This window comes from Phoxinus phoxinus (genome assembly GCF_949152265.1).
Source record: "Phoxinus phoxinus genome assembly, chromosome: 21".
In the NCBI taxonomy this organism is placed as follows: Eukaryota; Metazoa; Chordata; class Actinopteri; order Cypriniformes; family Leuciscidae; genus Phoxinus; species Phoxinus phoxinus.
The window spans coordinates 29,372,398-29,388,495 of NC_136896.1; the positions used below are offsets into that span (position 1 = coordinate 29,372,398).

The 16,098-nt window shown below is 41.5% G+C and overlaps 2 protein-coding genes across 5 annotated transcripts in view; one reads left to right on the forward strand and one right to left on the reverse strand.

Annotated features, from left to right (window-relative positions):
• arhgap22b (Rho GTPase activating protein 22b) overlaps positions 1–6,202 on the reverse strand; it is a 44,505-nt gene extending 38,303 nt beyond the window's left edge. Inside the window, exon 1 of the mRNA XM_079596028.1 lies at positions 6,072–6,202. Coding sequence (XP_079452154.1) covers positions 6,072–6,114 — 43 coding nt within the window. The 5' untranslated portion in view covers positions 6,115–6,202. The remainder of the gene's footprint in view (positions 1–6,071) is intronic.
• The window catches only part of LOC306989928 (uncharacterized protein), a 92,798-nt gene that overhangs the window by 26,294 nt on the left and 50,406 nt on the right, over positions 1–16,098 (forward strand). The window lies entirely within an intron of this gene.

Here is a 16,098-nt window from a genome sequence, read left to right on the forward strand (position 1 = left end):
AGCGCAAGCGGCTCGCGACAGAACACAGACCGACCGAATGACACTTTAATTTAAGTAGAAAATCTCAAATAAAGATCGCTGAACTCCAGCTTGTCTGTGTTTTCAGATAATCCGCGCTTCAGCAGTGTAGAGAGCGCGCGCGCATGGTTAAAAATAATTTCCCTTTCTTCTGCACCAGCTCAGCTCAGCTATATATATATACACTTTTTATTTTATTTTTATTCTCAGCTTAGCTATGTGTGTAAATTATACAGTATAACGGTCTCTTCAGCGCCGTGACACAGCGCTGAAAACCAATCAAAAGAGTTACTCGACAAAAGTGTATAATTGTTACTTAGCAACCGCATTCTTTGACAAAGGCTGTCCAATCCGTACAATGAAATCACTCGCAGCATGTGTTTATTGGTTACTACTTAATACATTCAATGTTAAGTCAATGTAAAGACGCGTTTATGCGCGTATGGTGGTCCTGTCCTGGTCCCTCGGTGGATGCGAATTTTTGCGAACTGTTTTCGCTTTTGGTGCGAACGCAGCATTATTATAATCCACCCGCCACTGTGGCTGGTATACACGGCAAAGTGACCCGCCACTTTGAAAAAGTACCCGCCCTCGGCGGGTGGCGGGTGCTAATTTCCCACCCTGATCTTAGGCCCTGTTTACACCTGGTATTAAGACGCATTTTGATGGATCGGATCAAGTAGACGAGAGACGCATTCCTGTTTGCATTTTTTTTTTCATTCTCTTTTGTTCACTTTCCACCAATTCTGTCCTCATTTCTTCGAGCTGTATATGTATGTTTGTATCAATGTATGTTTTTTGTTTCAGATCTTTTGATCTAATGGACAAAATAAGCCCACACAATTTACATATGAGCACGACAGAGACGACGGAAAAACATACGGAGAGCTGCGGCTTTAGCTGAACGCTGTGAGTGTGTGTTAGAAATCAGGAATGGTGAGAGAACTTCGTTTTTCATCCCCAAACCAAATTTGGGTCTTCAGCCGACAAAGTTTAAATCCCGTCTAGCTAGTGCGCTTCCCATCATGTTTACGCATTAGGTCAATAGGAGGAGAGTAGACGGTCTTTTGTGGCTGTTCGAACACATTCGACCACATGAGCGTGCCGTTTACACTACGAAAGCAATCCGGTCGAATGTGTTTTCGACAGCCTTTGAAAGTGGTCAAGCTCAAAACGATTTAAACCCTGTATTTAGCGTCATCCGCTTGTGATCCGATCGACCAAAAAGCATCTTAATACCAGGTGTAAACAAATAAAGTTGTAAAAAAACTGTGTTTTTTGCAGTTGTGTGGTTAGTCTGGTTCTGCTGTGTGAGATTCGCATGATTCATATTCTGCAGCTCTAACCCTGAACTTTATAAATGCAAATCTCAAGTTTCAATATTTACCATTATTCACGCACTAAATTTTGATTATGACTTGGTGTGGTGATCATTTTAGGCTTTCTTTCAGTAGTTAAAGTTGAACATATTGCTAAATTAGCATTTTATTATATTGCTAATTCACAGGTGAACTCTAGCAGTTTGATATTCGCTTGTACGAGTAATTAATTTCATTTATGTTAATATTATGGAGAAATTGAACCTTTCGGCTTTGATGTGTTTAGCAGAAATACAAACATTCAATGTTTTTTAAAACCTTCCCTCACAGCTGTAAATTTGACCTCATGACTGAAACGTTTTCACTGCACTCAAATGTTTTGTGCCAATTAGTTTTTGAAAGGATTAAGCATTTCAGTGCCGAAGTCAAATGAAACCGAGTGCAGACACCCAGTGTGCAAATCTCTCTACACGATGATTCATACCTTCCCACTTTGTCAGGGGCGTTTCTAGGATGTGGTCACTAAAACTGCCTGTTTTGGCACGGAGGGGATCAAGTTGAAGAATAGTTTGCCTCTAAAGTTGCAATTAAAATATAGTGGAAAGAATGTTTTCAAGTTGTGCATGATGACAGTGGCACTGGCGCCACTTTTGTGGCATATGAATTTGGCACCTTAGATAAACTCCACCTCAGATTAAGATTAGTAACTATAAGACACAAAACTAGAGCAGGGGTTTTAAAAATTTTTACCCCCATGAACCCCTAAATGTGATGGACCCCTTTCCAAAATTATAAAGGCAACTTCATTTAAGAAAAATAGGGGTGATATTATATGTTCTTTCCTAAATTAAAACATTGGCTTTTATATTGTTATATAAAAGAAAATTATATCTAGAAATAGTCTGTTATAGATGTATAAAATTATATAGATATATAAAATTATATATGTAGATATATAAAATTATAAAAAACATTGCACAGATTCTTGATTACATTAATATCTTAAAAGGCTACTTTATGGCATTGTTTACACTGTCAGTGAAATGTGACCCAATTCCAATTTTTTGCTCATATGTGAGACAGATCGGATGTGTTCTATGACCGTGTAAACAGGAAAAAAGTGCATGCATTCGGATATTTCGAGATCGGTTTTAGGCCTCATTCATATAAGGAAATAAATGAGTTATGTGACAATGCCACTGTCATGTAAACAGGCAGATCGGATTTTCTGAGGCATTAGGCTACGAATCCGCGGTTTAATGACGAGAGCAACCCGACGCACATCTGCAAAGGGACGAATGGCCCGACGAAACGTTGTGTTGTCGTAGGAGAGGAATGTGGACACACGTTGACACAACATATCAAAGGATGGCTTGCTCATCCTAAAATTTTGGACTCACTGCTCCTCGTTAAAGCCTGCCACGATCTCATGAAAGTGCGTATCTATAGCACAAATTTAATTTCTCGTGCCATTTACGCCAAAAATAGTTTTTTGCGTGAATATGATATGCACTTTATGGCGTGTAATACACACACACTCCACACCCCTAATCCTACCCAAGGGGTTTACAGTGTGTATCATGCATGCAAAAAATATTTTTTTTGTATAAATGGCACGAGAAATAAAATGAGTGGTATATATACGCACTTTCATGAGATCGTGTTGTATGTTCCCACCAGTCCTGAGATCTCTCTCGCACACACAATAACTGAAGCATGCGCAGCCTGCAATGATGACACTTTTCGTCCTCCACCGCATATATCGCAAAGCTAGCATCAAGCATATTTTGCGTTCGTCCATCTGTGCAAGAACCCCCTTTAAGCATGCGCAATGTTTCAGATCTATGTCAAGTGTACACACATGAATCGGATATTGGTCACAATTGAAAGAATGTGTCAACGGAAAAATCGGATATTTGCAACAAATCAGAATTGGGCATCAAGACCTGCAGTGTAAACGAGGCCTATGTTACTGAACCAACAGCATATAACACTCCAACATCGAGCAAGTAACTTCAAGGTAATAGGGTCTATTCCCAGGAAATGCATGATAAACTGATAACATATATACTTTGCAATGTAAATGCAAATGGCTTTGGATTAAAGCATCTGCAATAAGTCCTTTGGGAAATAAGGAAAGTATAATGTACAGTCAGCTGGTCGTTATTTCAAAACAAACCCCTTCAGGGTGATGCAAGACCCTGACGCAATTCAGAGAGGGTTTATTTTTTTTGCGAAAATGACCAAGTAACTGTTAGGCCGTGTGTCCACCAAATTTTTTTCACGTGGCTGGCGTGTTTTTTCAATTGGTTTCAATGGAAGCGCCGCGTTTTTAAAACGCCATGAGTGTAACGAGGCGCCGAGCGTCTTTTTCACGCTGAAGCGATGAGCGTTCTGCGTTTTTTTACAAGTCGCAGAGAGTTGAAGAATGTTCAACTTTGGGTAAAACGCCGCGCTCATCACTGTCACTTTTTACCCAACCATCCAATCACAGTGGAGGAGGGGCGGGACTAATACCACACCGACCAACGGATATTCTCCATCATAGCAATGAAGCGTCTCAACTGAAAAAAACTGAGCAGCCAAAATGCTCTCAAGCGCACATAGCTTGGCGTTTTCAGCAGAGCGCCTAGCGTTTTTAGCTGGCTTAAAACGCTTTGTGGACACACGGCCATAGGCTTGCTGCGGTAGTCGGTGTTACCGGTGATTGCATTACTCGGCCACCGCTGCATATCACCCACTGCCGTTTTGCTTTTGTGTAGAAATTATACATTTTTAGTTCAGTTGGACAAAAGACGCTACAAGCAGCCGTGATTTCACTTGACGATCACGTGACGAAAGAGAGATGACTGATAAGAAGATGGCGGAGGATATGGTGCGCAACAGATCTGGAGCATCATTGACAAATCTTATCTTGTACAACGTGCGGTCAGTGAAAAGCAAAGAGTGATTTCAATACCCAACATATTGATCGCAACACCCTGATGTCCCCATAACCCAGTGTTATTAGTAATACTGGTGTTGTAGCAAGTTTATTTAATTGTGTGAAAATTTCCTCTATAACATCCCTACTGACTGTTTAATATCCGGCATATTTCATGGATAGTTAATAAACTAATGGAAATATTAATTTTAATATTATTCAGATGCAAATAGAAATACAAAACTAGTCCTAATTGAAAGAAAACAAGTTGTCAAAAAGATTGAATCAAATGTTGGGTGATAATATAGCATAACAAGTGATTTATAAGCTATTTTTTATAGGCCGGTCATTTTTTAACCCTGTGTTATAGGGTTTTATAGGGTTAATAAATGAATGGAAATATTAATTTTAATAAGAAAGTCGGACAATACCTGAAAATAGCACATCTTTGTTGGAAATCGGTTGGGACAGTGTTCAGTTTTACAGCTTGACGGTCTTTATACAAAACCATACGACTGAAGAATGCTGTGATTGACCAATCAGAGGAAAGTATTCCAGAGTGCCGTGTAAATAAATTCATGTTTCGTGCTTTAACATCTCCTCCCAGCAGATGCCTTGATGTTTAGCAGGTACTGTAGCAGAAGGCAAATGGGGGATGGGCACGAGATATAAGCAGGTTTGAGGATACACACTCAGCTTCTCATTGAGCTTTGGTTATTATAACACAACGTCATCCATCAAGTTGATGCATGATGAATGAAGCCTTGTGCTTCAGATCTTCCCCTGCCTGTATTTCACATCTCACCCAAGACTGTGCTATAGGCTGATGATGAATGATGATCAGCCGCTGTGGGCGTGTGTGTGTGTGTGTGTGTGTAGACGCTAAACAGCGTGTTGCGGATGATAGTGGAATGTGTGGCTTGATGTTCATCTGTTGAGGTGTAACATGCATCGCTGGACGGTCGTGGTTTGACGTATGGTCAGCCACAGCACAACGAGAGCCAAGCAATGGGCTCTATTTATTGTGGGTTTTCTCGAGCCATAAGGTGCATTTTTTTTTTTTTTAATAACATTTTTCATGGTGACCATAGGTTGATTTACAGCCATAGTCGTCGATCGATGTGCGTATTTATTTCCAAAAAGGGTTATTTATTATGGCAAGGCAAATCTAATCAATTTACACATAGTCTGAAACTACAACATTTTTATTAACAAAAAAAAAGCTGACATGGTTATCAGCCAATGTTAATAATTACAAAATGGCATAATATCAGTAAATATCAAAATATGTAAAAATACTGGCAGTTTTATTAGCCTTGTCAAAGGCAATATATATGTCACAAATAGGCATATCTTATGTTCACAATCAAATATTTATTGGATTTTTTTTTTGCTGCTTTTTATGAGAATATTCAATTTTAATGAGAACTTGAAGCATGCATCTCTATATAGAAATGTATAGAACAGAATTATTTTGATGATGATCATACACATTTTAATGAGAAACAGGCATCTCTGTATTATTAAATGTAATCCCATATTATTTATCCCATAAAAATGTGATCTATATTTGTAAGATTATGCCACTGATCGATATCTAAAAATGTATATATACATATTTTTTGGATTGATTGATCAGTTGCTTAATTCCACAGTTAAAGTATCAGGAGAAGATCCAGCCAATATGGTGAGAGCAGCTGAAGCAGAGATGCTGTGAGATCGAAGCACGTACAGTGTGTGTGTGTGTGTGTGTGTGTGACGCGGCCCCTGAGAGGTGACAGATGATGAAATACAAATGCAGCGTACTGTACCTCTCCTGGTCTGTCTGATCTTTGGACTCAGCATGGCTGCCATCGATGGGCTCCTCTTCCTCTGCTCTGCATATTCCTCTTCCTCAGATCTTCTCGCTGTACATTCTCCCTCTTCCTCTCCTCCTCGCTCTCTCCGCTCTTCCCCGCTAGCTCGCTGACCTCATGTTGCAGGCACCGGCTGGTTGGGGGCTGGGGGAGGGATTCCTCACACACACACACATTGACGCGTGCACATGCTCACTCTCCGGTTCTTACTCACAGACGCACACGCGCACGCTGGTCCACACCCACCAAACGTTGCATTATTCATCATGCGCTCCTCTACATTGACCAGTCAGTGTGTGTGTGTGTGTGTGTGTGTATGATTACAGCAGTCTGCCCAAAGCCACTCGCCTTCTAATTGGTGGCAGGCATGTGTGCTCGCGCTCCCTCCATCTCTGGGGAATCTCACCCTGCATGCCTCTTTCACATGTGTGCGCACACATCTCCATTAGGGATGTGCACTATTGGACTAGTCCAGTACTTATCTTGCACAATATTAGTCAACCAGTAAAATAGTACTCAAGTTATTCGCGAATTGCATGTGCAGGCACCAATCTCACACATAAATCTTGTTGTTTTCTGAATGTGTTAGGTGCTGATATGCTCTAATACAGTGGTTATATATCTATATATATATATATATATATATATATATATTTACAAATACACACTTGATTTATAAGTGTTGTTTCTCAAAAGGACTAAAAAATGTCTCCACAAGGATTTTGGAGAATGCCATCTTGTGGGGACATTTTGTCCTCATAACATACATTATGAGAACTTTCCATAGGCATAATGGTTTTTATACTGGACAAACTGTATATTTTGTCCCCTTACACTGCCACTATCCCTAAACCATCACAGGAAACATTCTGCATTTTTACATTTTTAATAAAAGTAGTTTAGTTTTTATGTTTTTTAAGCTATTTGAATTACAAGGACTCATGAAATGTCCTCATAAACCACGTTTGAGTTGTAATATCAGTGTAATACACATGTCATTATACAAATCACACACACACACACACACACACACACACACACACACACACACACACACACACACACACACACACACACACACACACACACACACACACACACACACACAAAATAATATCTAATCATACTCTTAATTTACTACAAAACGTGTACACCAATAAACTGACATCCATTTAAAAATAAAATGTTTATAGGTTTGGAAAATAAGTAAATGATAACAGATTTTTTGGGGGGTTAAATATACTTTTAATTCATATTTTTATTTAAATATCTTATAAGAATTGCCATAAGAAAAGATAAATCTCATGAAATTAATGTTATAAGGGTGACAGTGAATAAAACCGTATAATTTCTCATGTATTATGCGTCATACTCCATTTTTTTTTTTTTTTTAAGTGATTATACAATTTAAGTGATTTTCAAGTAATCCATTACTGGTTTTTACTGGATAACTGGTGTTATTTTACTGGACACTGGAGTGCTCAACAGCTAAATTACTCAAATTGCCCGTCTCAAATCTCCATTTGACATTCGGCCCACCCTTTTTCTCTTGCCCTTGTCTTCCTTTTCTCCCCCTGTCTTGTTTCTAAGCCCCCCTCCAGTATGGCAGATAATAGCAGCGGCTCCACCAGTGTGATTCGGGAAGCTCAGCCCTGTAGAGCGCAGCTGGTCCTCAGTTGGGATGGGGCGGGAGGAGGGAGGCTGCAACACCCTGACGGAGACCTAAATGAGACAGCAATAAAAACCTCATTCAACCGCCAGCAGGGCCGAGAGCTGCCGCTTCAGGCGCAGGGTAACCACCACTGACCTGCCCATTCCCAAATATACTCTACCCAAATATACTCAAGTAAAGCGCTTTGTTCTCTCGCAGTGCATGTCTGTCAAACCGTGGCCTTTGAGACTCCAAAACTATGTTTACATTACAGATGAGATGGTGCGTCGACTCCATGAATTTAGACTTTGGCATTTCATGTGTATTTCTGTGTATCTTTCATGTATATATATATATCATAGATAGATAGATAGATAGATAGATAGATGTATAGTTGTATAGATAGATAGATAGATACATGATAGATAGATAGATAGATAGATAGATAGATAGATAGATAGATAGATAGATAGATAGATAGATTGTCAAACCACAATTTATTTAGACACCTTGCTATCCTAACTTATATAAATGAACTATAGTGTCCTGCACACACTTGTAAAAGTATATATGGTGTCTGATTAATTTTTGTTTTAACTGTATATAACATATATATATATATATATATATATCAGGTCACATTATTTTTATTCTTACATGCTTGGCTAGTAAGGACATTCTGATATATTAAGAAAATCTTTCTGGAATTGAATAATGTGGTCTGAGTTCTGCCCGGAAAAATGCTCATCTGCGTTTTCACAAAATGATGTATTTCCTATAAACATCCCATTCGGCAGATGCTTTTATGCTGTATCTATTTTGGAAATGCACACGTCCTAACCCACTCAGATGGGCTGTGTAGCGGTGTGTTATCTGCGTTGTGTTAATAATACACTCGTGAAGTCTGGAATTCGTCCCTTCAATCCTCTTTTATTTCATCTGAAGTAACAAACAAATGATGAGGACTCGTGCAGCACTTAAAGCAGCGTGCGGCAGCAATGCACGACGCGCTGTGAATGATAAAGAATAAAATGAACTTAAAGAAAGAAAATAATTAATAAAACATACATGTCCATTACAAAGGGACTTAAAGTCACAATTACTCAAGTATAAAACAATAATGTGCAATAAATATGGCCTTCTTAAATCAGCACGTAAAATTGCATGACCTACCGCTATGAATGCTCATGCAGACTGGGAAGAAGCAAAGTGCGTCACCACCCCAAATCAGCATGGCGGAAAACCCAAAAATGGTCATGTCAAGTGGAATCACAAAATAAATGTTTTTAATGCACACCTGCTACATTCCCCCCTGCCGACTTCCACTTGCACATGACAAAACAAAAGAACACAAACATAACCCATCGAAATGCTACAAAGTCACTCAAACAAAACAGGTACATATAACCACAGAATAGAGGACAGTAAGAGAAACAAAATCTGTTCCGCAGTACCAAGAGATAATACTGTAAATCACATGACACACCAAACTCCAGTCGTAAGACTATTCTTATAAGAATTAGTAATGTAAGAGGGTTGCAAAGCCTCTAAACACCCAAAGGAATAACATGCCTGTTACATATTACATACATCTAGTGGTCATTTTTGCACAGCATTTCATAAAGAATGTTTTTTTATCTACTTTTAGATAACTCGTACATTCCCTTCCTTCAAGGTACTACAAATCACAGATATGCACATTTTAATCACACTATTCAATCATTCTCATGTGTGATACCTCTACGAACAGGAGAAAAAAAAAGAAAAAGAAAACTACAACCCAGACATAACTTTCTGATGCATATTCTGGATCAGTCTAATGACTGGTTTAACCACCCTCCCACATCTGGTTTTGACAGCTAATGACCCACCCAGAGTTGAAGGCGCTCTGGAACACTGCAGCAAATGGTCAGTGGCTACGGTATCCGTATTTACATCTGCATCAGCCTGATCAATGCTCCTATCAACATCAGGTTCGCATGTCAAAGATCTGCCTTCCGTCTGATCATTGAGACATGTAGCATGAGGTACAGACAGGGCAGTAGACCGTTCATCTGCAATTAGCTGGACAGAATCAAACTCAGAAAGATCAACTTCAGAACCTGGGAGTTCCGACACCCACGCCACAGTTCTCTCGTCTGGGTCATTGACAGGCAATCTCAACTCTGCATTTCCGCTCACAGACAGACTTGACCCACTCGAGGCAGCATTCTCAGAAGAATCATCTCCTGAAATTTTGTCCTGAAGAGGTAGGAAGTTCACTGGCATGATGAGATTTCTATGAACAACCTTCTCAGTTCCAGTCACACAATTTCGGATACGAAACGTATGGACCTCATCGTTCATTCCTGTCACTATGTAGATGTGACTCTCCCATCTATCAGCGGTTTTCCTCTTGCCACGCTCGCTCTTATTGGCCAGTAGCACTCTATCACCGATGTTCACTGGAGCACCTTTCTGCTTTTTGTTGTAGAGATTTGCTTGCCTCTGTTGTTGTTTTGAAGCTGAACATTGTGCCACTTTCATCGCTTGTGCAAGATCATCTCGGAAAGACTGCACATACTGGTTATAGTCGACCACCTGGTCATCAAGCAGCACAGAATCAAACATCATATCGACGGGCAACCTAGGGGTTCTTCCAAACATCAACTGGAATGGAGGGAAACTGGTTGTCTCATGGATCGTTGCATTATAGCAAAAGGTGAGAGACTTCAACATTTGAGGCCATTTGTGCTTTGCTTTAGGTGGTAAGGCACGAATCATGTTGCCCAATGTTCGGTTGAATCTCTCAACAGTCCCATTTCCCATTGGGTGGTAAGGAGTTGTATGAGATTTCTGAACACCAGCAAGCTGAAGCATTTCAGAAATCAGGCTGCTTTCAAAACTGGCTCCCTGATCTGAATGTATTCGCTCAGGAAAGCCGTAGATGCAGAAAAAGTTGTCCCATAGCTGCTTCGCAACTACCTTCGCGGATTGATTAGGACAAAGGTAAGCCTGTGCCAGCTTAGTAAAATGGTCTGTCAAGACTAATACATCCAGAGACTTATTGGACGAGTCTTCAGCTGACCAAAAATCCACACAAACCAGCTCAAGTGGTCTTGATGTTTTGACACTTTCAAGCGGAGCTCTGGCCTCAGGCTCTGGCGACTTGCTGACAACGCATCTCTTGCAGCATCTCACATACTCCTTTACATCCCTTTCCAACCCTTGCCAGTAGAACCGACGTCTAGTTAGGTAGAGAGTTCTGTGTTGCCCCTGGTGTCCAGCTTCATCATGTACTCCCTTGAGGACTACATCACGGAGAGCAGCAGGCACAATAAACTGAAAAGTCTTCTTCCTTGTGATGCCATCTTTGGAGACTCGATACAATAAACCTGTTCTTACTGACAGTTTGTTCCAGTTTCTCAAAAACCGAAGAACACTAGGTGATTCCTTGTTTCTCTCTCTCCTAGATGGCCTACGTTTGCGCTCCACGAAGAAAAGCACTCTGTTCAGGTCAGGATCAGCATGTTGTAAATCAGTAAGCTCCTGTTTTGACAATACCGGATCATCAGACAACCGAGATGGAATGATTGACCCAACCAACTGTGGAAGCAGGTAAGCATATGGCTGAACATGATTTTCCGGTCTACTGCTGTGCAGAATGGCAGAAATGTCCTCTTGAGAAATACCAGACTGCCTTGATAAACCAGCATTATTCACCTCAACATTTGAACAGGGCTTGTCTTGTGCTTGCTTCTCAAAAGGATGACACGACCAGCGGAACACATCTTGGACATTCTCCGTGTTCACAGCCCGAGACTCCTCCAAGAGAGCACCATAGGGCACTCTGGTAAGTCGGTGGAACACACTGGGTCGCACGAACGGTTCTCGGCTGAGGGCGTCTGCAACTACATTCTTAGGCCCAGGAATGTATTTGATGTTGAAATTATACGGTGCAAGCTTTGCGACCCATCTTTGCTCGCAAGCATCCAACTTGGGTTTTGTAAGAATGTAGGTCAGAGGGTTGTTGTCTGTCCATACGGAGAACTGCTGACCCTTGAGCCAGTGACTAAATTTGTCACAGACTGCCCATTTGAGAGCAAAAAACTCTAGCCTGTGTGCTGGATATCTTGATTGGGCATAATTAAGTGACTTGCTAGCAAAGGCTATGGGACGAGCAACCTCTCCACCCGCCACCACTTGAGAAAGGACTGCACCAAGCCCATTACTAGATGCATCAACAGACAGCAAGAAAGGTTTACTAAAATCTGGGTGCGCCAAAGTGACTCTTTCAAGCAAAGCCTGTTTCAGTGAACTCAATGCATCTCGACACTCCTGGGTCCAGTCAGAAGAGGTAAGTTTTCTGCCTGCCATCACACGTTTCTGTCCTTTGCTGTACCTCGGTTTCCTCATGCCTGATGTTAATGCAAAGAGGGGTCTACCAATGCGAGAACAGCCTTCAATATACTGCTGGTAGAAAACCACCATCCCCAGAAATGACCTTATTTTTGTTTGTGATGGAATGTCAGTGCCATCCTCCATAAGATCCTGTTCTGTGATGTCAACAACAGCTTTGACCTTTTCAGGATCTGTTGTCACGCCGTCACTACTCACAATGTGGCCAAGAAACTTAACGGAAGGCTTCATGAAATGACACTTCTTCTGAGACAGCTTCAGATTGTGAGTTTGAAGTCTGTGGAATACCATCTCTAGTCGTTCCAAAGCAAGCTGTTCATCAGGAGCAAAAACAAGGATGTCATCGAGATAACACAGCATGCTCATGAAGTTCTGATCTCCAAATATGTTCATCATCATCCTCATGAATGTCGCAGGACTATTGCATAGGCCCTGCGGAAGCCTATTATACTCATAAAGACCAAATGGAGTAGTAAATGCTGTTAATTTTCTGTCACTCTCATGCACTTCCACGTTATAATAACCAGATGTTAAGTCCATTGTGGAAAAGAATGCGTTACCACCTAGAGCCGCAAGCGCATCCGCTTGATGCGGAAGAGGATGTGCATCTTTGATGGTGCGTGCATTCAGCCAGCGAAAGTCCGTGCACAGTCTCAGATCACCATTCCGTTTCCAGACTAACACCAAAGGTGATGCATAATCACTCATCGACTTTCTGATTATGTCACGCTCCTCCATGTCGTTCAAGGCCTCTCGCAGCTTCTCATAGTGTGACGGTGACAACCTTCTGTAAGGAAGCCTGAAAGGTTTAGTATCACTTAGACAAATTCTGTGAACAAAGCCTTTGGCCCTACCACAGTCCAGTCCATGACGCGAAAATATCGACTCATACTTGATCAACAGTTCAGCCAATCTTGCTCTCCAGTAAGGTGTCAAACAATTTGAGCTTATGTCGACATCATGGAGTCCCAGGCTAGACAGCGTCGAGCCTGCCAGACCATGTGGCGCACAGTGTTGACTCTCAGTACCACACTGCTTAGTACTGCATTTTGTCTGGCTTTCAGTCTCCAAGTCATTACACTGCAAATCTCCCATCTGTTGATAAGACATGCCAAGACAGTCAACATCAAAATCTTCAAGAGCCATGCAGGTGTACACATCAGCCAGCTTGCAGTTGCGTTTTAGACAGACAGGTTTGTTCGATGGGTTGATAACTTTAACCGGTGTACTGCCATCCCCCCATAAGGACACAACTATCCTGCCCACCAACACATTTCTCGGTGCAGTGCGCGCTGTGCTGGGCTCCACAACAATTGTACTGCCTGCAGACAGGATTTTGTCACTAACTAACTTCCCCCAAACTATATGTTCTTTCATGGGCTCCAGAGTGACAGCATGTTTCAGCTTTACAGTTCCTACTTTATTAGGTGGTTCCGTCCCTTTCCATGACTCAACATTGCACAATAGTTGAATCAAAGCTCTTGTATCAGAATCTTGTCCTTGGGAGTTAGAAACTCTCCCCCAGAAATCACTTGATACCTTCATGTCATGAATGAGATGTTTTATAACATTACTTCCCAAAATTAGGTCAGCATTTTGTCCATCAACAATTAAAGCAGGTACAGAGAAGGTGCAGTCGAACATTTTCATCTGTAGCTCACACACTCCCAGTGGGCTCGTTTTCTGACCACCACAGCCAATCAATGTTATCAGGGTTGGAGATATATCATCTGAGCTAAGCACTTTTGCTTCTATGAGTTTGGACAGAGCCTGTGTACTCATAGTACAGGCCATAGACCCACTGTCAAGCATGGCTTGAAGCAAAACAACATCCTGTACCAAAACATCAGTAAAGAACAGATCATCATTTGTGTTAAGTCTCTGTACATTTTGAAAAATCAAATTTTTTTTGTCCTCAACAGTACTGCAAAACTCAGAATAGACAGATGCCAAATCGATATCCTCACTACCAGGGGACATTATGCATGGCCCACCACTAGTCCCCCCCTCATGTGGGCCATCTAGTTTCCCAACTGACCAGAGTCGGGACTGCTCTGCTGAACTTGTTGCGAGGCGCCGGTCCCGGCAGAACAAGCTGATGCTCTGTGGCCAGGGGCATGACAGTTAAAGCACAAGCGGTTTATTCGACAGTGCGAAAAAGTATCATGGCTTCCATCGCCACACACTTCGCATGCAACATTTTGTTTGGTCACACCACTCCGTACTTTATGTTGAGGTCTGTTCACTCTTGTTGCCTGCTGGCTAGAACCCTGGTCCAAAACTCGTTCCAAAAGCCTGATCATGTGACTCAAAGACTGATCCTGAGTACAGTGCTCTGTATCCTGAGGTGGCGCTACTGCTGTATTTTTCTCCATACCACGACCATGAGCACACAACATGTCTGTCGACTGGGCATGACACGCAATGCCACCTACATGTACATTAGACTTGCGTTGTAGGAGCTTCATCTCCCTCTGATATTCATCCAGTCTAATCTGCACATCAGCTGCAGTCCATTCATCCAGCGGCTTACACTTAAATATTAGAGCCAGCTCTGGATCAGGGCAATTCCGGATAAACATTACAGTGACCTCACGCAAGGGGTCATCAAGAGTTTTTCCTTGTCTCTTCAGTCCTTCCCCAGCAATGTCAATAGCATTATGCAGCCTAATCCAGTAATCAAATGGTTTCTCATTTTTCAAAGGCAAAGTGGCGTAAAAATCTGCCAAAGGCATGCAAGAATACACAATATCACTGCAGTGTTGTTTGAGCAGGTCAAAAATTGGCTTTGGACCCTCACTGAGGTTAATCAGTGGGTTACTTCTCAGTCCAACCTTCACTACATCACGTGCTCTGCCCTTTAATTTTGTCAGTACTTCATCGGCTTGATCTTTCAAGGGCACTTCACGTTTTCTCAAGCACACTTTTACTGTTTCCACCCACTCGTCAACACAAATTTTCTCTTCCCCATCACCTCTGAAGAATGGGGGCTCATTAACATCTTGCTTAACAACTAAGCTGACTTTTGACAACTCACTCATACTAATAGTGGAATCACTATGCTTTGTTTGGCCAAACCCCCCAGATTCAAGACAGGTAATGATGTTCTGCCCAATGCTGCTGCCTATCTGTTTCACTATATCAGTTATCAGATTCACTGGTACAGCATTTAAATCAGAGAATTGCACAGAATCATCAGAAACAGCACAAGACTGAGACACCGTGGATGTCGGCACATTATCATGTCTTGTGTGAATAGGAGTTGAGGAAAGTGGACTAATTCTATCAGCTCCGCCCGTCTGATGTGCTTGAATGAACCTCAGTACACCCCTCCCTCTTCCCATATTCATTTGACCATTAAAACTCTCCATATCATTATCTGACATTCAAAGTAAAATACCACTTCAGATTTTTTTTTTTTTTTTTTTTTTTTTATATATGTAAAACAAAAATAAAAAAAAACTAAAATTTAACTTCACTTATCAAAATATTTCAGTCCCTGTAACACTTCGGAAGTTTCCTGGAATCAGAGATCTTTCAGTTCACATCACATATTATCAAATGGCGAACCTCTCGTCTCATCCACTCAGTCACGTTGCAGCGGCGCAGTCAGTCACGTTGCAGCGGTGCGCTCATTCGCCTATCACCCCGGCAACACCTTCACTCGCGTGAAACGGCCAGGTCTCACGAACAGTGAAGCAACGATCACGGCACCAGTTGTAGCGGTGTGTTATCTGCGTTGTGTTAATAATACACTCGTGAAGTCTGGAATTCGTCCCTTCAATCCTCTTTTATTTCATCTGAAGTAACAAACAAATGATGAGGACTCGTGCAGCACTTAAAGCAGCGTGCGGCAGCAATGCACGACGCGCGCTATGAATGCTCATGCAGACTGGGCAATAAACTTTTACATAAACACATTTTAAGAACACA